General features: G+C 41.1%; 3 protein-coding genes across 5 annotated transcripts in view; all 3 read left to right on the top strand.

Annotated features, from left to right (window-relative positions):
• sorbs2a (sorbin and SH3 domain containing 2a) overlaps nt 1-19179 on the top strand; it is a 46297-nt gene extending 27118 nt beyond the window's left edge. For 2 of the 3 annotated variants that reach the window (XM_034085383.2, XM_034085376.2), the window contains 17 exons: nt 314-364; nt 497-710; nt 906-1020; nt 3763-3834; nt 5440-5496; nt 6211-6260; nt 7156-7331; nt 10451-10530; nt 10716-10813; nt 11791-11905; nt 12034-12162; nt 12679-12873; nt 13221-13703; nt 16239-16319; nt 16666-16703; nt 16994-17100; nt 17554-19179. In XM_034085383.2, coding sequence (XP_033941274.1) covers nt 314-364; nt 497-710; nt 906-1020; nt 3763-3834; nt 5440-5496; nt 6211-6260; nt 7156-7331; nt 10451-10530; nt 10716-10813; nt 11791-11905; nt 12034-12162; nt 12679-12873; nt 13221-13703; nt 16239-16319; nt 16666-16703; nt 16994-17100; nt 17554-17615 — 2123 coding nt within the window. In that variant the 3' untranslated portion in view covers nt 17616-19179. The remainder of the gene's footprint in view (nt 1-313; nt 365-496; nt 711-905; nt 1021-3762; nt 3835-5439; nt 5497-6210; nt 6261-7155; nt 7332-10450; nt 10531-10715; nt 10814-11790; nt 11906-12033; nt 12163-12678; nt 12874-13220; nt 13704-16238; nt 16320-16665; nt 16704-16993; nt 17101-17553) is intronic. The other variant, XM_034085368.2, reaches the window with a different exon arrangement.
• On the top strand, nt 7695-10244 carry LOC139434869 (sorbin and SH3 domain-containing protein 2-like). Its single transcript, XM_071204918.1, has 2 exons — nt 7695-9628; nt 10227-10244. Exons 1-2 carry the CDS (start codon nt 7712-7714, stop codon nt 10242-10244), a joined length of 1935 nt encoding a protein of 644 aa, XP_071061019.1. The 5' UTR covers nt 7695-7711.
• On the top strand, nt 13711-16231 carry LOC117448209 (uncharacterized). The gene is made up of 2 exons (XM_034085397.2): nt 13711-14222; nt 14929-16231. Exons 1-2 carry the CDS (start codon nt 13776-13778, stop codon nt 15691-15693), a joined length of 1212 nt encoding a protein of 403 aa, XP_033941288.1. The 5' UTR covers nt 13711-13775; the 3' UTR covers nt 15694-16231.
• Nucleotides 19180-21847: the final 2668 nt, after the last annotated feature.

The following is a 21847-nucleotide window of genomic DNA, read 5'->3' as shown; positions in this document are numbered from 1 at the left end:
AAGATATGGTTCAAGCTACTGATTCTGTAGGGTGTTATGACCCTTCGCAAATCAAAAATAAAAAGCCATACTGGATTAAAAAAAAGGGTGTTGGTGTCATCCTAAGCTTGTGGATAAACAGAGGAAAAGTGTTTTTTGCTGCTTGGGTGATTTTGATAAATGTGAAAAATGTTCACTATTGGAAATTACTTTGTAACTGACTGTATTCAAGCTGACTAAAAGTGGTGTTCTCCCAGGAGAGGAAACGACACACTGGACTGAAAAGTATGTTCGTGCTTGTATCCCAATAAATCATTCTTCTTTTGTTCTACAGATGATGACTATTCTGACACGTACAATGCAACATACGCTGTCATAAACAATGGTGAGAAAAGCCTTGCGTATAATTTAAAGTAGTGTCTCATTCAATAAATCATTCCTACCTAACACATCTTTCTGGCTGGGTTTACCTCTTTGCTTCACCTTTTCATCATCTCCTCCGTCCTTTCCTTAACAGATGACTACAGCCTGTCGTCCGGCACCACCATGGCCCACCCCGCTCCCCGAACACACACGTACAGGCCACTCGCCAAAAGCCCCTCGGACAATGGAGGGCATCTGGGCCCTCGGGAGCCCTCGCCATCCCCTGTACCCCCCCCACCTCCATCCATGCCATCCCTCCTCCAACTGAGGGCCAGAGACAGTGACCGTGAGAGAGACTCGCCCGACACGTAAGAGGAAATGTTTCTCTACTACTTAATTTATTACATTTATTATAATTGAAGTGATTAACTATGTTTATGTAATAGTTATATTTATTTTTAGACGGTTTAAACTAAAACATTTGTGATAAACTATATTGGTAAATGATTAAATAACTTTTTGTCTGTTTTCTAATAAACACTTTTCTGTTTTTCTTGCACCAGGAACCAGTGGGGTCCTCCCGACAGGAAAGTGGATACTCGAAAGTATCGTGCAGAGCCTAAGAGTATTTTTGAATACGAGCCTGGGAAGTCCTCCATTCTGGATCATGAAAGACCAGTGAGTATATTTTATAATGTCATTTTCTGTGATTGCTAAAGAATATGACTTTTTGTCAAGTTTAATCCACCTAAAAGTTGGTCGCCATAATCACATTACTGCTTCCCTTCATGTGTGATTAACCTGTGAGGCCTTTAGGAGCCAATCTGCAAACCGCTCAGGCTTTAATATTTCAACGTTCAGTAGATGTGGATCTTGCTAACCCAGCTGGCTTCAAATTAGCGTTTGGGATTATATTTATATCATTTTTACATTGAAGTGATTTCTGTATTTGTTTATGCTTATACTTGTTCAGTAAAATATTATTCATGTTGCTGATCTTCTTTACCTGGAGCTAATTAGAGGGTGAATTTATACAGATGTAAACAACTAAACATTAGGCAACAAGAAACACTGCAGAGATGGTGCTACAGCCTTAAAAACTGGATCGTCAAATACAAAAAATAAACACATGTACCTTTCTTCCTAATGTATTTCTATATAATGGGCTTTTTCATGGACTTCTTTCCGTCAGACACAGTGTGGGCGGTAGAAAGCGAAGGTTTTCAGCGCTGCTGCCCCACTAATGACTGTACTGGCTGTTCACTCTGTGTGGGGTGAATGACAAGGCAGACAGCAGAGATAATTACTGCGTAGACGAAGGGCAAAAATAATTGGAAGCAGGTATCTGACATAAAGAACAGGCTAATGGAGAATGCATTATAGATGCGGGGTCTGTTATGTAGCAAAAGGTATTTGTGAAGGTTTTGTAGATGTTTAATGTAATGACGGCAGAGAGCTCTCTCAGGGCAATAATACACGAGTCAGTTCCAGAGAAGGCAATACAAGGTGAAGCTGTAAAGAGTAGAAGAGAACCCACGCTGGCTTATATGTTGTCTGAGACTTCTTATATGTATGTTAAGAAGCTTTTTCTCAATTTTCCAGGTTAGAAAAAGGCTTCCGATAACATTATGTTTGGCTGTGAAGGGTCTATTTGGTTTCCAGTAATGAAACATAGCAAACAAAAATGTTTTCCTGGCACTCTCTTTGTTTAGTTTCTCTGTGTCTTCACAATTGGCAGTCTCTGCTCTAGGCTCTCACTTTTTTACAGGGTGACTCATTTGTCTCAAAGCTGAATTCTCTTTTTAGAAACGGGATATAACACAACAACACTTACAAAACGTCTCCTGGCAGTGTTTCATTTGGCCTGAAATCTCCATTCCCATTTCCATGTGGGAATAAGGTTAGAAAAGAGCAGACGGAGTAGTAGACCAATGCATCATCTCTACAGTTAGAATAACAGTCAACTAAATAAACCTCTTGAATGTAGTGCAAGCAGAAGTGTGTAACATAAAGAAAGCTGTTGGAGTTTAATGATTCAGGAAAGAGTAAATGATTACATGTCTACACAGCAGTCACATTATGTAAGCTTACCTGTCTAATTTAGTGGCATGTAAATACCTACATCACATGTGACGTCTTTTATTGCAGGCTGGTTTGGTATGAAAATATATCTCTGTGATACAAAGGAAGTGTTTGGCACTATAATCTATCATGTGACATCAGCATAAACATCTGCTTCCTAAAGTCAATTGGTCCATCATGCATGCAAAATAGTGGAGGATCAGTGCAGCCAACAACACTCATACTTTATCAGTATGAGATAAAGCAGCGTGAGACGGCAGCTGTTGAGCCTCAATATGAAAGATGCCTTTCAATCCTTAACCCTAAATGACATTTTACATCTGCCATTCAAAGAGTCATTCTTTAAACATGAAGGGGTCAAATGAGTTCATTGGGCTGTTTATTTGTATTATTATTACATATCAAAAACGAGCACTTTATATAAAACATTACAAGGAATTAAAAGAGGAATATAAAAATAACAAAAGGTAATATAAAGATAGGATTTAAAAAGAGTAATATAATAATAAACAAATAATAATATACGTATTTATAATTAGCACTGTGTGCATGTTTATCAATATGATTACACAACGATTAAAAACACATCGTCAATATGTTAACTTTGATCAGGTATTTCAGGTGTTTAAGTGAGTAACACATGGATCAGTTTAATGGCTGACTGATGCCATACTGTTCCCACCAATTTAGAGATGAAAGTTACTGGACCCTATGGGAATGACCCCTCGTGTCTTCTCCAAACACTTGCAATATGTGCCCCTTTCTCTTCTTCTTAAATATAATTACTACCTCTGATGAGGATTTGGCCTTTCCCTGACACACGGCATTGAGTGTTCCATCCACTGCACGAAGGTGTGGATAATGAGGCTGGATGTTAAATGTGTAATGCTCAAAGTAACACGGTTTTCATTATCTGTCACCTGAGCAAAGGCTTAAAATAAAGCAGTGATAATGTGATTATGTCATGGGATTGAGAGCCCTGATTGCTTGTATGCAAATTAAACGACTGTCTTTATTATATGACACTAGTCTAAACTGCCTAAGAAGCATTTTGGAATTACTGTCAAGTAGTGAAGCGAAACATTTTCTGCCAGATTTGTCAGGAGTGAATTGTGTTTTGCATCACTGCATTCTTCCCCATGAGCCAGTCTACATCTTCATCCTGTGCCCATCTCCCTGTGCCACCTACGCTAATTCCTAACCATGAGGTCCATGTCTCTCTCTCTCTCTCTCTCTCTCTCTCTCTCTCTCTCTCTCTCTCTCTATGTGACTTCTTTCCACACTATCCTTCCTGTCGTTCTTCTCCCTCCTCTCTCTGTCTCTGTCATGCTCTCCCAGAACTATGATGACATAGATTTAGAGAACGAGCCTTGGTATAAGTTCTTTTCCGAGCTGGAGTTTGGGCGGCCGGTAAGTCAGGGCCGTAGCTACTCCCTCAACCGCAACCCTGCCATAGGCATACACCCACTTTCTCCACTCCACCCATGTTTTGTTTTTGTGTACAGGTAGAATGGGTGGAGCTAGTTGTTTGGGCATGTGGTACTTGTTGGGTGCTGTGACCCCCCTCCCCCACCCTTGTGACAGGCTGTGTTATGTCTCTGCGTTGCTGGGTTTTTTGGTCTGGTGGCTAGCAGGCACTGAAGTGTTCACACACACACACACACAAACACACCTGGAAAATTATTTTCAGTCCTGTGTTGCTAGGAAGGAAAATAGGTCAAAATGTGTGCTCCATATCCTTAGATGACCTGACTTATTGCTGGTTGAACTGCACATAACAGTCAGTCAATCTGTCTATCATAGCATTATATATGCAAAACATCATTTTTGTAATGAAAAACATTAGGATTTTTCTACCTATGTAATCATCTTTTTCTATTCAGCCCATTTTTTCATTTCTGCTAGTAGTTCTGTTTATCTTCACTTTTGCTGGAGCAACGCTCTGCATATCTACAAGCTAAATGCTGTAGTGCCCTCTGCTGGATGTAGCTAGTAATAACAACTAGTGGCTCAGGGCAGGCATTGCCTCTCGCCACAGATCTGGGATCAAATCACCCCAACCTGACTGATTTACAAAGTGTCATGCCTCTATCCATGCCAGAGCATGACATCAGGTGATGGTTTGTTGGGCTTATTCGAAATGTTCAGCAAAAAATGTCACATCTGGACCTGGCATGACTTTACAGAGTCATGTTGGAGCGTGTTGACATGTTTAACCTGCAATCATTTCACTGTTTCACACCACTGAATAAGCCCTTAGAGTTTAAATGGCTTCTCTACATGCACTTGCTGGTCCAGCTGGGACCGAATCTCACTGTATGTTTAGTGTTTGAGTTTTTATTTCGTTGACATGTCACAAGAAGTTTTGATGGACTGAGTTGATATGCTCTATTAAACCTGCACTAAATCACAGCATTAGAAATAAACACAACACTGCAGCTTGAGCTTCACTTGGCTTCCTGCTTTACAGCTTGCTCTCACACTATGCATGTGTGTTTGGAACGTGGGCACATTTGTTTGTGTGTGTGTGTTTGTGTTATAGAAGTTGTTGTAGTAGGCCTTATTTATTTTAGCATAAACATACTGTTGTCTTTATGTTGCTATTTTGAGATAAGCAAACAAATAAAGCATCAATAGAGGATTTTATAATGTGTGTGTGTGTGTGTGTGTGTGTGTGTGTGTGTGTGTGTGTGTGTGTGTGTGTGTGTGTGTGTGTGTGTGTGTGTGTGTGTGTGTGTGTGTGTGTGTGTGTGTGTGTGTGTGTGTGTGTGTGTGTGTGTGTGTGTGTGTGTGTGTGTGTGTGTGTGTGTGTGTGTGTGTGTGTGTGTGTGTGTGTGTGTGTGTGTGTGTGTGGTCCTTATTACTCAGATTCTCTAACAGGTGTCACTCTCTCCACATGTTTCTCGTTAATTGGTTTCTCCCCATGATGCCACACCTGCTTCTCCTCCTTCACCTCATTTTCACCTTCTTCCTATTCATCCTCCTCCTGCTCACTGCTGCTGATTGTGGCTCAAGCCTCCTAAAAAAAGGCTGGATTATAATCCAGACATCTCCACTCGCCAACGCATTGAGGTAATCTCACATTCATGAGTATTCTAGTAGTGTTGTAAATCTCACAATTTATAATAAATCAGAGAAATATAAGTCATTATATTTTGTTGAAGACAATTCAATATTGGTTAAACGTGTGTAATGTAATTGATCAACAATTCAGTTTCAAGCACAATATGAGTATATTGTTGAATTTATAGCTTTGAAGCTATTTGTATGGACATCTATCTGCTAACATCGTATTCCTTGGCAGCCTTAATGAAGCTCTAGATTTCTTTTTTTCTTTCTTTTTTTACCTCAAAACATAATTCACTAGAAATCCTTTTTTATGTTTTTGTAAGGGAATTTGATATTCCCAGAAAGACCATTGCAGTTTAAGAGAACCGACTATTCTTTACCACTAGACCCATTCCACCTGATCCATGCCAGATTTTGCAGGGCATCATTTGCCCCCTGAGCTCAGCTCATAACATCCTTTGCTGTATTACCTATGCCATTCTCCTTCTGAGCAGCCCAAGAGGAAGCAGAGTTGTATCTTCACCGCTTACACCGGTAGGCCTCTTTTTGCTCAGGTGTGCCATGTGGAACCAGCTTCCATCGCACCTTATGCTGGGGGAGAGTTTTAAGTGTGGCACAGCATCAACCGCATGCAGGCTGTGCATTGTGAGGTGTTCTGCCTCGAGTCTTTGTTCCTGCGGACCTCACTATTCTCTTTTGTTGTCTGCCCTATTTCAGACATCCCTGCATATTCCTCCTGCTGACACGGCTCCAGAGAGACCTGCGAGGTAACCTCTGTTTCTTTTATTTTCCTCTGCATCACCCCTTCCCCCTCCCCCATCCTCTCTACAGGACCGGTCCTTGTTGTGATACAGCAAGGAATCAAAACTGCTCTTTCTTGCCATGACTCTGGTGCATGTAGCCTCTCTGTCTGCTATTTATGATGATTTTTGCAAGATTAGTGTTACTCTTTATTTGTGTTTGCCACTGAAGCAGGGCAATTAGCATATCCCTTTCACAATCTGAGCCAGATTAAATTAACCCAGTAAACCTATTGATTCCGTCCTTCACCTTTTATCCTTCCCTCAACCCCCCCTCGTCCCTCCCTTCGTCCTATTCCCTTTCACCAATGGCCTGCTTATTCAGTCGCATTTTCCTTGGTGAATAGGAAGGGCATAAATGGGACGAGATGAATAGACCATGTAATTCATGTCAGTGGTATTGGGTGTGTTTGTTCTGAACATAAAGCCCATTGGGTTTTAAGAGATTTTGAATAACGGAAGTCATTCCTTAAGAAAATGTAGATTTTTTTCTTCCTGTGCTCTGTTTTCCTTTTATCTATCCTTGCAGAGGACAGCATAGAAGTGAGGTAGAGAGGGAAAGGAGGGGGTGGGGAGCTGACATGCAACAAAGGTCCCAAGGCAGGAATCAAAACCGGGACGCTGCAGTTAGATGGCATCTGCTTCTCAGTTTAATAGGCCCACAATGATAGTGAACCTCTAAGTGGGATGACCTTCGCTATATACTTCGGTATAAATTCCTAACATTTATTGGCTTAGAAGCTTGCTATTACTCATGTATTGTTATATGTTGGTCCATAAGTAGTTTGAGTATACTGACTATACACATTTTCCTCCTGCAAACTGTACTGTAAAGAGATTTGAAAGTCTGACTGTGTTGCAGTGCTGCCAGTGACTACAGGAAGAGAAGGAAGTCTGAGCCGTCCAGTTCCCAAGTGAATGCCCAGTCTCACAACAGAGCTGTGACTTCCCCTAAACCAGTGGATGCCTACAGACCGAGCAGCAGCCTAAAGAAGCCTGTGGTTCGTTCCTCACCAGCCTCACCCGCCAGAGCCAAAGGTACAGACATTTAAACGCAAACATTTCAATTTCACTTGATTGTTTTTTCTCTATGAATGTGTATTTTCCCTTCTCTTCCCCGGACTAAAATATGTGTACTAACCATGTTGCCAATAAATCAAAGTACTTTTTGTCCTCGTTTGTTGTGTTTTTTCGCTTTACAACGTCTGTCTGGTGTCCTCATAAGTTTCCTTGATAAGTATTGGTTGAAGTCAGAAGCAAACAACCTCAAATCATCTTTTTTCCACCTTTCCTAATTTCTTTCCTAGTTCTTCTCCCTCTCCCCAGACTGGGTATTATTGCTAAAAATGCTTTCCTCCTTCTTCTCTTTCACAATGCTGCTCTCTGTTGGACATCTGAAAGGTGGGGACGCATGCAACATGTATCCAAAAAGTTTGACCTCCCCAGGTCCTTATCAACCAACCTTTCTTCCCCCTGTCCCCTCTGACCCTGACGCTGAGGATGCCAGCCAGGAAGGCAGCACCTCCTCTAAGCAGTCTGTCTTTTGTAAGAATAGTTGGGAGACAAAATGCGAGGATACTGAGACTTGCAGCAGTGCTGACGAGGTCCCGCCCATCCCTGGCAAGATTAAGTCACGTAGCTGTGACGACCTACTCAACGATGGGCATTCTGGCGGTGGGCGAGCCACCCGCTCAGAAAGTGCTGGGTCACTGGTTTGTGATGGGAATCCCTCCGGTTCCACTGGATCCATCTCCACTCACTCATTGCCTCGCCTCCATCGGCGCCGGGCACACGATTCACCGGGCTTTCTCAAGCTCTATCGTAAGATGCACCATATCGACCGCACTCAGCTCATCCCATCTGAGGTCATCCGCTCAGTCCGTGCTCGCATCCTGGAACTAGAGAGCCAACCTCACCTTCATCTCCATCGCCTCTCTCCGTTGACACCCACCTGGGGCATGGAGGTGCAACCCGATACGGTGCCAAGTCACATTTCTACATTTGAGAGCCTTATTCAAAAGTCCAAATCCATGCCCAACTTGGACGGTGAGTTGCCTTCTGGCACTACCACGCCAGGTGGCTCATCTTCTCGAGCCAGCAGTGGTGGCGGTGGTACACCTAGTTTTCCTAAACGCCGTTTTTCCATAGAATCTTTACTCGAGGAAGACAACAATGGCAATGGTGGAACAGTACCTCACAGCATGGACCACCTGCATCGACCCCGCAGCCCCCCTGAGGGCCAGCCTCGTATTGGGCCAGAGCCCGGCCGTGGGCGGTCCTTTCCTGCTCCTCCTGTTCCCAAAGGCCCACAAGCCAACCCAGACTACTCTGACAGTGAACAGGACGCTATTGCGTCAGACCTCAGTGACTTCATTCAAGTGGAGGGCTCCTCATTCTGCAGTGAAAGTGACTTTGACCATTGTTCACTAACCTCTTCTGAGAGCTTGTACGGCTCTTCTAACCTTCACCACCACCACCTCCGTCATCACCACCACCATCACCAGCCTGGACACCAGAGTCTAGGCCAGAGCCAGGGCTACCAACACCGCCACCTCATCAGCTCCTGCAAAGGCCGCTGTCCGGCCTCTTACACCCGTTTCACAACAATGCTGAAACATGAGAGAGAACGAGCGCGCCAGGAGCACCAGAGACCTTCACAGCCGAGCCGCAGCAGCCAGTCCCAAATCCGGAGTGCACAGTCCCAGCAAGCGATGTCCAAGCTGGCCTTCCTGGTCAGCCCAGTGCCTTTCCGCAGGAAAAAGAGCTCACCACCTACCTCTAGAAGAAACAGTGGTGGCGATCGAGGTAGCAGAACCAAGTCCAAACAGGACATTTATGAAGCACTGGATGCAGCCTTGAGAGACATATATGAGCACATCCAAGCAGAGAGAGGCCACAGAGGAAATAGAGCACCTGATGACAGCATCCTGAGGAGAATACTGTCAGAACTCCTGCCAAATGTGCCTGAACGAAGCTCTTCATTGCGGGGGAGGAGTGGCTGTTGGCAGGGCGGTCAGTCCTCTACATCTTTGTACCCAGATGGGAGCCCCACTGGGTCCTCCTCACAAAGAGGGGATCCCTCCACACCGCGGCTACAGTCACCAATCAATGCCTGTTACGACGCCTCAAACAATAATGAGTATGAAGAGGAGCAGGGCAATGGAAATGGTCTCAGTTATTCAGGTGCAGATTTTACACATTTCACAAATGTTTGCACGTGTACACTTTGTCATTTAGCCAGTTATATCTGCATGTTTTTTATTTGCATAAACATACACTTATATGCATATATATGTACCAAATATGCATCCCCATACATTTACCTCAATGTCACTGTAAGTATTGCATGGGCTTGTTGCCCTATTTCATTCATTGGTCAGTTTATACATCTGGTACTTTGCTTTTCTTTCTTTCTTTATGTCATTCAGTAAGACCTGAATGCTGTTAATTCTCAAATCAAACCAGTGTTAAAAAAAAATAGTTTTCTGTTTTAAGAAAATGTCTCTGAAACCAAACACTTCCCTGCTGATGAAAGTTCTGCATCTCAAATGGAAGCATGAAGTATATAAAATATTTAAATGACCGTAGTTAATGCCAAAAAAAACATATAATGTAGGAACAATTGGAATTAAATCTTTAAGGGTACTAACATGTCTGAAAGAAAGAGAAATTTAGAGCATCAGATCTGTAAATAAAAGCAGTGTAGCTTCTTAAATTTGATATACTCATTGTTTGAAAATTAACAGCATATTACTCTGGTTGGAGTAAGTTATTATTTCTCTGTTTATAATGTTATTATTATTTTGTTTTTATAATTTGTCTTTTTTGCAGTTTATTGATACTTTGTCTGATTATCCAACAATTGTTCTTTCCTTTAAACCATTTGGTTTTATGTTTATGTTGTAAATGGTCTTTTTTGGACTGTTTTATCAGCGTTTCAGCTATTTTTGATGCATGACTCATATTCCGGGTTGTTTCCAAATAACTGGAAATAAAACACCTTTTGACCCTAAACTTTCATCCCTCATTCACCTGTAGGAATGGCGTCGTCATCATCCTTTGCCACAGCACTTTTTTGTATTGTGAAAATGTGACATAATTGTGGTTAGTATATGGTTACTCTCATGACCTTTCTCACATGTGTTTGCTAATCACAGACCAGGATGTATCCAGGTGTTATTCTACCGTGGATGGACGCCACACACCCCAGAGTAGAAGACCTACTCCTGATAGAGAGGTACAACATTGTACTCGTAACACTAACGTTCACTTCATTAAGAGAATCGATTAATACAAATAAGTATTGCTTTTTTTTGTCTTAAGGATCACAATGCCACACATTTTGATGATTCTCACAGAGATTGTAAAGCAGTTTTTTATGTTTTGCTTGCCTGCTTTCTTTCTCTCACTTTCATCTCCTAGGTCTCCCATAAACAGATGACACAACTTATTCTGTTCTCTCTCCTCCATCAGAAACAGCCTGCAAGAGCCATTTATGATTTTAAGGCACAAACAGCTAAGTGAGTACAGGAAATGCACAGTGCACGCGCAACGGGAGCCAATCTTTTAAGCATGAACGCCTAACTGCATACAACACATCTCGAGACATTGCATTCAATGTTATGATTTGAGATTGCTGTGCTTTTTTGCAAGATGTTTTGCTTTTTAAGAACACTTAATTGACACATCTTACCACCAAACTTGGATGGCTTTAACTAATTCATTTTATGCTTTAAATCACATGTGTCAAACTCAAGGACCGGGGGCCAAATCAGGCCCATGGTGGATTTCATTTCGGCCCGCAGGATAATTTCTAATTCCTATTAGGTCTGGCCCGCCGGTATATTGCACGCTCACCTTCACTCAATCCTGAGGGTTTCCTCCGCTCAGAGCCTGACCCCAAACATTGATGAACTTGCACCCAGGATGAGATGCCAAGTATCTGGCTTGAACTAGCATCACAGCAGCACACTCAGTTTCAATGGATGTTTTCTTCTGCCCTTTTTCTCTCACGACAGCAGGGCATGTTTGGTTTTCTCTTTGAGGGGAATTGTTTTGTTGAAGTTGTTGTTGGCCTGTGGAGAAATGTAATCATAAGAAATGACTCCGGAAAAGCTTCAAATAGAGCCATAAGAAATGAATGCAACTGATTATGTAATGTTTAATGTTGTTTTTATAGGCAATAATTTAAGCTTTGTCAGTTCCAGGTTTAATATGTGCAATAAGTTCATTTCAATAAGTTTTGCAAAAAACATTGAACCAGTCCGACCCTCGATTAGTACCCATTTTTTTATTTTGGCCCACTGTGTATTTGAGTTTGACACCCCTGCTTTAAATATATGCATGAATAAAACTAATTTGGGCTGCATTTGATCTTCTTCCATCGTGCTTCACTGGCTAACGTTTTGTGACGGGTGTTTCTTTGCTGGTTGAAGTTGTGAGTTTATGTCTTCTCACACCTCTGTGTTGGCACTTTGATGACATGAATGTGTTGCAGGGAGCTGACATTTAAGAAGGGTGATGCAGTGAACATCATCCGACAGATTGACAACAACTGGTATGAAGGAGAGCACCGCGGACGGGTGGGGATATTACCCATATCATATGTAGAAGTAAGTCTGCAACTATTAAACTGAACACCTGTATAACTGTAACTACAGGTGCATCATCTTGTGTCTTATATGTAATTTGTCTCGATGGTTTGTCTTTTCTTTTCACACTATTGTACACGCATAAACAGAAGATGCCATCCTCAGAGAAGCAGCAGCCGATCCGTCCTCCTCCACCAGCACACGTCAGAGAGATCGGAGAGGCAATAGCTCGCTACAACTTTAATGCTGATACTAACGTGGAGATGTCTCTCAGAAAGGTAGCCTGTTTATTGTTTATTAGAAAACTGCACCAATGTAACAGGGCTTGTTATAATCAATAATAATGATTGGAAACCTTGCATTTTTTTAGAAACAATACTTTTGTCCGGTGGTAGTGATTGTTTAAAATTAAGATACAAAATATTTTCATATAATCCAGATGAAGTTACAAAGCCACTGTTTAACTATCCGATAGTGATATGCAATTTAACACGGTTTTCAAGACAGAGCCTAAGATTTGTGTACTTCACAGAAAGCTAATGGCTATTGCTAATTTTCATAGCTCGTCCCAAGTTGGGCTTTTTTCATGTGCAGGGTAGTAAGAGGCTCTGGGGCTATAATGGAGATATGTTAAAGCTACTGTGTATAAAATGTTAAGTTTTGTCTGTTGCATAATAAATGATACATTGATAAATAGCAATACAACTGAAGTCTGAAATCCTACAAGGTGGCGCTAAACCTTTGAGTTGTGGTTAAAGATCAAATGTTTATTTTGTGTGTGTGCGTGTGTGTAGGGTGAGAGAGTAATTGTGATAAGGCAGGTGGACGGGAACTGGTACGAGGGGAGGATCCCAGACACAACCAAACAGGGCATCTTTCCTGTGTCGTATGTTAACATCATCAAGCGCTCCCCGTCCAAGAGCTCCGCCCACCACATAGACCCACATGGTTACCCTGGCAACAGGACACCCAGCTCTACACCTACCAAGGTAGGAGAATCACTACAACAAGGTGACAACAAGATAGTCGACACCTGTACAATAGAGTTACAAAATTCAAAAACAGCAATTTGTTCTTTATTTACTGGTTAGAATATAGCATTTACAGCTACTTTATACAGTAATTAGTTGGTTTATTTCAAATGTGCATATCTTTATTTGGTTAGTTTCCAACATAACAATTGTCGCCAAAGAAAATCCCAATATATATAAAGAAATGGGTAAAAACATCCTCTGCATAGAGGAGTATGTAGAGCTTTAAACACACACCACACACTGCACTCTGTTACATTTTTGGAATTACATTGTTCCTTCTTTTTCACTTCACCTTCATGAAGCCTTTCTACCATCTACCTCCACCCCCCACTCCTCGTGACCTCCACTCCCCTCACCCCCCGTTGAGAAGGCCTGACCTGCAAACTATCACCGAAGAGTGGCTGGCCCTCACACTGGAGCCTTCTGCCTCCTCTCCATCTTGCTCCGTCACTACCACCCCCACTCCGCCCACACCCCCACCTCTCCCCTCTGACCTGACACCTTTCCATAAGACTCAGGATTTTATGGCACCATCAGCTGCACAACCACAGAGAGGCTTCACCCTGCCGCCCCCGAGGTCTTCCATAAATTCTCCTTTCAGAGACGGGAGACTCAGTTTAGGTCACACCTCACCAACCCTGCCTTTCTCCCCACCGCCTCCTCCTCTTCCTCCGCCACCTCCTCCCCTTCCTTATTCCTCATTTTCACCTCCACTGCCTGAGCCTTCAGTGCGATACAACAATGGCAAAGGAATAGCTCGACGATCTCAAGTCTCTAAGCCAGAGGTGTTTTCCTGCACAGTGCCAGAACCAATAAAGTCACCTACACTAACTGTGGAAGTTAACAAAAGCAGCATAATGGCTGAACTGCAAGTAAAAGACCCTTACGACGACCTTTTGTCTATGATTATGGATGAGTATACCACTGCAGAAGTTCCTGACTTTTCAAGATTGTCTCCGATAGATTTCCCCCTAACCTCGCTAACCAATGAAACCCAGGGCAGATTTAAATCTAAAGCAGAAGAATCCGATCAGCCAGAAGTAAAACCACGAGCACTATCTCCATCCAGCGACCTGATAGGCAGCGATAGGTTAGACGAGCAGCTTCACAAGCCTCTGACTATGGAATCACTTCCCATGGCTTGGGGGGAGCAGTCAGAAACTCTGATTGAACAACGATGCGAGTCTGAAAGCCCACCATCGATGACAGGAATGGGATTTGAGTTGTTCATTGAGGAAGAGGATGAAGATATAGAGGATAAAGAGGAGGACATTAAAGGTTTTAAAGAGAGACTTGGCCCACAGGTAGAGCATGGTGTGAGCTGCTTCTGTTGAGTTTGGAATTACTACAGGGAAGAGAGATGGAGGACATTTTTAAATCTTAAAATAAATGGATCTAGTTTTGCATTGTCTTGTAAATATCTATCACAGGGGTAAATCTACTTGTGTCCTGTAGCCACTTTGGTATCCTTAATGCATTAACCGACCATCAATATGTTCAAGATCAACAAAAAAAGCAAAAAAAATAGTGAGAATGTATAGCATTATAATAGAAAGTGTACATCACTTAAAGTATCATGGACTTTCCTAGAAAACGTTTTGACATGACATTAAAATAATCAAATTATTAAATAAGCTGCTTCAGTTTCAGAATCAGAAACAGGTTTATTACCAGGTGGTTTTACACCTACGAGGAATTTGAAAAATAAGAATTAAAAACACAGGTTGAGAAATAGTAATAATTAAAAATATAGTCAAATATAACAGTACTTTGCAATGGAATGGAATAGAAGGAATAAAATATGGAATACAAATCAGCAGTCCTGGTTCAACGTCATATGTCCATGGTTTATTTGGAAACATTTCTATTACTGGAGTTTTATTACAATTTTATATAATATGTATATATAATATTTTCCTCCATTTCTCTTCCGCGGCTCAGTAGTAATTCTCAGGATTTATCTTCTGCGATTCAGCTTCAGTATTCATGTGTATGTCATTACCTCCATAGGCTGAAGTCTCTCCTTCCACTCCGACATGGCTTCCTCACCCCGGCCTCCCCTCACCCTTAATACCACTAGCTCCGACCTCCTTACCTCCCCCTTCTGCTTCTACTTCGTCTTTTACTCCTTGTGCATCTCCTTCATTAACTCCTGCTTCTTCTTCTTCTCCTTCATCTTCTACTTGCACTTTTTCTACTTCTTCTTTTATTTCATTTACAACCTCGCCTTTCACTTCTTCTTTATCTTCTACATCTTCTTTTACTCCGTCTTTATCTTCTACTTGTACTCCTTTATCATCGTCTACTTCTTCGTGTACTCCGTCGTCCTCTGTGTCCCGGTCACAACAGCAGGATGGTAACACCGTCCCTCCATCTCCCCCTGTCTCCCCTCGGCCCCCATCCCTTCCTCGCCTTATGACATCGCCAGTACCCTCAGTATCTCCATCTCCGCCTGTCTCACCCCCTCCCTTCCGCTCCTCTCACCCCTCTCCAAACGTTTCCTCACAGCGCCCCGTCCCTCACCCCTCAAGCTCTCCCTGTCCGTCCCATCCCGTCACATCCTGCCCCGACACAGAGTCACCTGTTCCCCCGCCCACTCCCTTTAAACCAGCCTCTCCCCCCCTCACCACTCCACGCTCTCCCCACCCAGGACGTATGTCTCCTATGGTAAAGGTAACGCTGAAATGTCAAGATGGTGGCCTTGATTTAGATCTCGTTTGTGGTGCAAAGGACTATGGGAAGAACTCTTCTGATAATACTATATCTAACATTTGAGTTGTTGATGTTAATGAAGACGGTTGTTGACTATGACTGTGGTTGAAGTGAGCAATCAACTAATCAATGGACTGCAAATAATGGACATACTTAAAATCTGATTAATCGTTTATTGTGGAAACAATGCTTTTCTCTGTTTTATATCATTTTAAATTGAACTACTCTAGGTTAGTGTTACAACAATACAATCTAGTAAATTGTGATTGTGCATTTTCCTAACTAAACGATCAATCAAAATGAGTCAACAGATTAACAGATATGGAAAATATGTTGTAGCTGAAACTACTTTGCAGTTTGTACACTAACATTGTGTCATGTTAGTGCTATGGTGATGATTCATGGACAGCAGACTACATGCTCGTGTTGGTTGTACTGTTGTGTGCTCAGGGGGATTTTAGTTGGCATCGGCATGTCGATGGATGATGTTTCACAGCATGCCGTTAGCCTTTGTGCGTGTGTGTTCAGCTCATAGTGAAGGCTGCTCAGTCCTTTTACTGTTGAAGATTATCGGTGTGATGCCTCTGGTCTTTCTGCCTGTTAAGCAGGACGCAGTTCTTGGTGGTAAACCTCCTCGTAGCCCCATCTTGTCCCGGAGATCCTATCCGTCCTCCATTAGAGGTCGAAGGGTAGGGGGGCATGTCTTCATTCAACCATGCTCTTACTGTTCTCATTTGCAGGAAGGAAATCGTTGTATTTCTGACTGATCACCGCATGTATTAAAACGTACAATAAAGTATGCTGTTTTTTTAAACAGTCTAAATTGATATATTGATTTATGTTTGATGTGAGTGCTCGATTGGTTTGTCTATTCAGGTATTTTTTCAAAGGATTTAATAACACCTAAATGATATCTTATTTATTATAATCAACAGCATTACAGACCAGTATCTCAGTTTATCCTCTCAGCCGAACAAGAACTTTACCATTGCCAAATGTTGACTTCCTGTCTGTCTGTTTCTGTCTTTCTCACAGCGATTAGTACAGGATGCACTGCATGGTGGAGGAGACCCGTAAGTTATCATTCTTATTACACCACTTATTCGCTGTTACCCAAACTAAAATTATGTTTTAATCTTTACTGAAGGCTTAGCAAGTTATACAATATGTGCACAGTAGTTGTAATTTAAAGATCTTGTTGAACCCTTTAATCAGGTCAAGGTTATTAGACAGTCAGATAGAGAAAACACTGGATAAAGAAGAACACACTGATCATATTACGCATAACAGGGAAAATAACCTTACTGTTAAATATCTGCAGCATATCATGGGTGTCATTTCACTGTTCCTTTTTAAAACGCAGGTACCAGGCCGTGTACAACTACATGCCTCGCAACGAGGATGAGCTGGAGCTGAAGGAGGGGGACGTTGTCGACGTGATGGAGAAATGTGATGATGGCTGGTTTGTTGGTAAGAGGAGTCTTGTTGTTGTTTTGATTGTAATTTACTTATTATAGTTATACATGCAGTATGCATGTGTCTTGGTGCCTATATTGCATGTTTTTTGTTGTTTTTCAGCTTGTGGTTCTTTACTTAATACTTAAGAAAATACTAAATTATAAATGAAGGCTCTACCTCAATAGTTTTTGCATCAAAGTCAAGTATGCATGATACCAAATACACATTGTAAATATCAACCAAAGGAGGATAGCAATGGGATACCACCACCTATTTATATATTTAACATGACTGTTGGGGAAAGTCAATCCTGCACAGCTGAGCGAGCTGATTCGTTAAGGATATCCTTTGCCCACTAAAGAGGTTTTCATGTGATTCAGTTTCCCTCCAGACTGCAGAGAGCTGAATTGATATTAGTGGCAGCTACTGCCAGACTTCTCATTGTATTGCTCTTTGTTTATAAAGGGACCTCGCGAAGGAGCAAGTTGTTTGGAACCTTTCCAGGAAACTACGTGAAGCAGCTATAATGATGATTCCAGGCTCCGCCCCTTCCTGTGACACTTCAGCGCCCTCAGCACAGCACCCGCAGGACACCACCTCCCAACACCGGCCCCTCCGTGTGTACGCGTGGCTTGTCAGCTGCACACAGACAGAACATTTAGCTCTAACTAGCCATGTTTAATGGAAAACTTCTATAAAATAATATTGTTTTTTTATCTTATCTTTTTATCCTTATTTTTCTATGATGGAGAACCCAAACTTTTTGCTCCAGTCAGTGACCTTTAACTTTTGATGGAAAGATATCGAAGGAACTTTGCAAACAGTCATTGAAAGGAAACGGCACCGCGTGATGCTTCTGTAAGATCACCACACACCACCTTTTTTAATTTTTCTGCAGTATGTCAAACCTAAAAACACTCGTTACATTTCACTTCAGTGTTCATTTACAAATACCCCCAAAGACATTCAGTGCATTGTGTTGTATAAACAGTATTCTGTCGACAGGTCTGTTGTATACGAACTGTGTTGAAGGGATTGCAGCCAGTGTTTCAGGTAAAAGGATGTTACTCTCCACACTGACATGTGGAAAAGTGTGCATGTTAGGCATCGCCCAATGTAATGATTGGTTGATAAGAATTTCGGAATATGAAAGACTATCAATATTAAGCAATCATTTCAAAATCTGCGAAAATATCATTGGCTCTGTTGCACATGCTGTCTAAACCTAATACATTAGATTACAAGTATAACATTAGGAAACCCGAAAAATATTTTCGACATCTTCACACTAGGATTAATGCACTTTAAGGACATTTTAACACCATTTTGTGTTTGTTTTATCTAAAGTTTCACTTCAGAATTCCCACACTACACTTTAATATGTGTATTGGGTCTCGGGCTGGATTGGACATATTTTTGAAAAGTGTATGCAAAAGGGTTACCAACGTTTTAGGTATTATATTTATTAGAGGGTAATTGTTGGTCAAAATGTGTATTAACACAATTTTAGAAAGGATGGAACAACATGATTTTCTAACAAATGTCAACAGCAGGAAACCCTCATTTGAAGGCTTGGTATTTTCTTGTAAGGTATCTGCCAGGATAGATGCTGAGTTACAAGTAACACAAAAGTTCATGGGCTATAATCATGCCAGGTGTAATGATGTTTTATGTTGAATTATTTAAGTCAGATGAAGGATGAGATAGCATTTTATCAAAGACTTCAGTCATGTTACTGCAGTTTTGTTTTTTAACCCTGTTGTAAGAGTGAATGAGTCACTGTACTTATTTAATATATCGGAGGTTTCGATCTTAGCTTGTCATGCTCAGCGAATATGTGTATTCTCATTTTACGTGTCGCATATAGGATGGACACTGACAACAAAACAATTGTTAAAGCACCTTAAAATATTATTTTATCATTCATTGTCCTTCACGTCACCCCCTGTCATCCACTGTTTCAGCTGGTGTGAGAACACTGTGTGTGAGTGTGTGTGTCTGTGGTATTTTTGTAAGCCTTTTGTATGAGAGCTGTAAAATGGCCAACATCCACTTGCTTTATAAAGTCAGCTTTTTTCTCACCCACCATCATATTTGGTTTCTTCTTCTTCTTTCTTCACATTATTCATCAGTGGTGCTAATTTACCATTTGTATTATTGTAGATCGGCATGTAGGCCTTTTTCTCTCCAGTTATTTGTTGCAGCAGTGACGTATTTAAACTGAAGTTACTTTAGTTAGTGAGCAGAGTTGGGAATTGCTGCCTTACGTCCAACTCACTAATTTAATAGCCATGTATACGTAAACCTCTTCCCACGATGCAAAAAATTCATTTATGCATATGTAGTCTAGAAAACATCAGGAAGTGTGCACAGAATGAAACTACAGTGTTGAAACATACAGTAAACCTCTAGTCTGCTTTGATACAACACAGGATCACATTTGGACTAAAGACATGAATTTGAAAATGTTTATACATGTAATGAAATTGTCAATCTGATATGTTATTCATGTTAATATCAAATACAATGCACACTCTTGGACCTAAGTATTTCTACAATATCTTAGCATATGTTGGATCGTTTTTTGGGGCTGTATTGCTAATAAAATCCAGCTGGTAGATGAACACTTTCCAATGATCTTTTCCGTTCAGCTTGACAGTAAAGACAACTTTGTTTTTGTTGATGACTGAAAAGAAAATCTCATTACTGATGATTAAAGGTATGTTGCAGAGTTTTTGACCACTTTTTTTATTCCAATCACAGAGGTGAGGGGATATATCCTCTTTTTTTCACGCAATTCTAACTATGGACAATTGGTGGTGGTGATCAGTAGGTGGCAGCAATGTGCCAATTTAAGGGAAGAAACATTGAGATAAACGCTTTGTAAACACACCATTTTGGTGGGAAATGTTGAGTATAAATCCGTGAAAATACATTTAAAACTCTACAGGTTACACAGGTTATCTTTATAAAAATAATGCTTGCAGATCTCCCGTGCTGTAAAGGCTGGTGATGAAGACCAAAAGCAGCAGTAATTGGCCAATCTGAATTCACCACTCACAACGCAACACACTGTTGAAGACACATCTTTCCTCATGACACGGCTAAATGGTTTATTTTTTCAAGTGTTACAAATGTTCTAAACTGCTGACTTTGTAGTGTTTAGCAGGGGTAATGGTCAATGTGTTGGGGGCTATTTTGAGTTATGAATTAATACACTAGGCATCCAGTAAGCACTTATGGCAGCAGGAAAGTGTTACAAGAATGTATGTCCATGGTCATTGTTGGTTAGATGTGTTTGTTAATTGGAACTGAAAAATATTTTAAATTATTTTTACCAAAAAATAAAACAGTACATAGGTGAATTTTAATGTACATCTCTTTAATTGGTTTCGCAATTAAAGCATATACAAAGGGACAGTACATATTGCTTATAGGCCCTGTATAGGATGTATGATATATATACACTGAACAAAAATATAAATGCAACACTTTTGTTTTTGCTCCCATTTTTCATGAGATGAACTCAAAGATCTAAAACATTTTCTATAAACACAAAATAACCATTTCTCTCAAATATTGTTCACAAATCTGAAAAAAATCTGTGATAGTGAGCACTTCTCCTTTTCCGAGATAATCCATCCCACCTCACAGGTGTGACATATCAAGATGCTGATTAGACAGCATGATTATTGCACAGGTGTGCCTTAGGCTGGCCACAATAAAAGGCCACTCTGAAACGTGCAGTTTTGCTTTATTGGGGGGGTCCGAAAACCAGTCAGTATCTGGTGTGACCACCATTTGCCTCACGCAGTGCAACACATCTCCTTCGCATAGAGTTGATCAGGTTGTTGATTGTGGCCTGTGGAATGGTGGTCCACTCCTCTTCAATGGCTGTGCGAAGATGCTGGATATTGGCAGGAACTGGAACACGCTGTTGTATACGCCGATCCAGAAGGCAAGGCAAGTTTATTTATATAGCACTTTTCAACACAAGGCAATTCAAAGTGCTTTACAAAAAACGAAAGACATTAAGAAAATGGCATTTAAAATCAGTCATTAAAAATAAAAGCTAATAAAATAAACATAAAAATAAAAAATACATGGATAAAAGTTAAAGTGTAGTCTAAGATATGAATAGTTCAATTAAAAGCAGCGACAAAAAGAAAAGTCTTCAGCCTGGATTTAAAAGTAGTAAGAGTTGCAGCGGACCTGCAGGTTTCTGGGAGTTTGCTCCAGATATTTGGAGCATAATAACTGAACGCTGCTTTACCATGTTTAGTTCTGACTCTGGGGACAGAAAGCTGAACAATCCCTGAAGACCTGAGAGATCTGGATGGTTCATAATTTAGCAGGAGGTCAGAAATGTATTTTGGGCCTAAACTATTCAGTGCTTTATAAACCAGCAGCAGTATTTTGAAATCTATTCTTTGACACACAGGAAGCCAGTGTCAAGACTTCAGAACAGGAGTGATGTGATCCACTTTCTTAGTGTTAGTGAGGACTCGAGCAGCAGCGTTCTGAATCAGCTGCAGCTTTCTAATAGATTTTTTAGTGATACCTGTGAAGACACCATTGCAGTAGTCGAGTCTACTGAAGATAAAAGCATGGACAAGTTTTTCCAAATCCTGCTGTGACATTAGTCTTTTAATCCTAGATATGTTCTTTAGGTGATAGTAGGCTGATTTAGTAACTGTTTTAATGTGACTGTTGAAACTCAGGTCAGAGTCCATGACTACACCTAGATTTCTGGCTTTAT

This window comes from Pseudochaenichthys georgianus, chromosome 1, assembly GCF_902827115.2.
Source record: "Pseudochaenichthys georgianus chromosome 1, fPseGeo1.2, whole genome shotgun sequence".
NCBI lineage: Eukaryota > Metazoa > Chordata > Actinopteri > Perciformes > Channichthyidae > Pseudochaenichthys > Pseudochaenichthys georgianus.
This window is presented reverse-complemented; position numbering and strand designations above follow the sequence as displayed.

Bases quoted from the DNA above. Each gene is read 5' to 3' on its own strand.
- LOC139434869 (XM_071204918.1), top strand. From the start codon at position 7,712: ATGTATCCAAAAAGTTTGACCTCCCCAGGTCCTTATCAACCAACCTTT.
- LOC117448209 (XM_034085397.2), top strand. From the start codon at position 13,776: ATGGCTGAACTGCAAGTAAAAGACCCTTACGACGACCTTTTGTCTATG. The intron at 14,223-14,928 runs GTAGAGCATGGT...TTACCTCCATAG, and splicing joins AAGAGAGACTTGGCCCACAG to GCTGAAGTCTCTCCTTCCAC.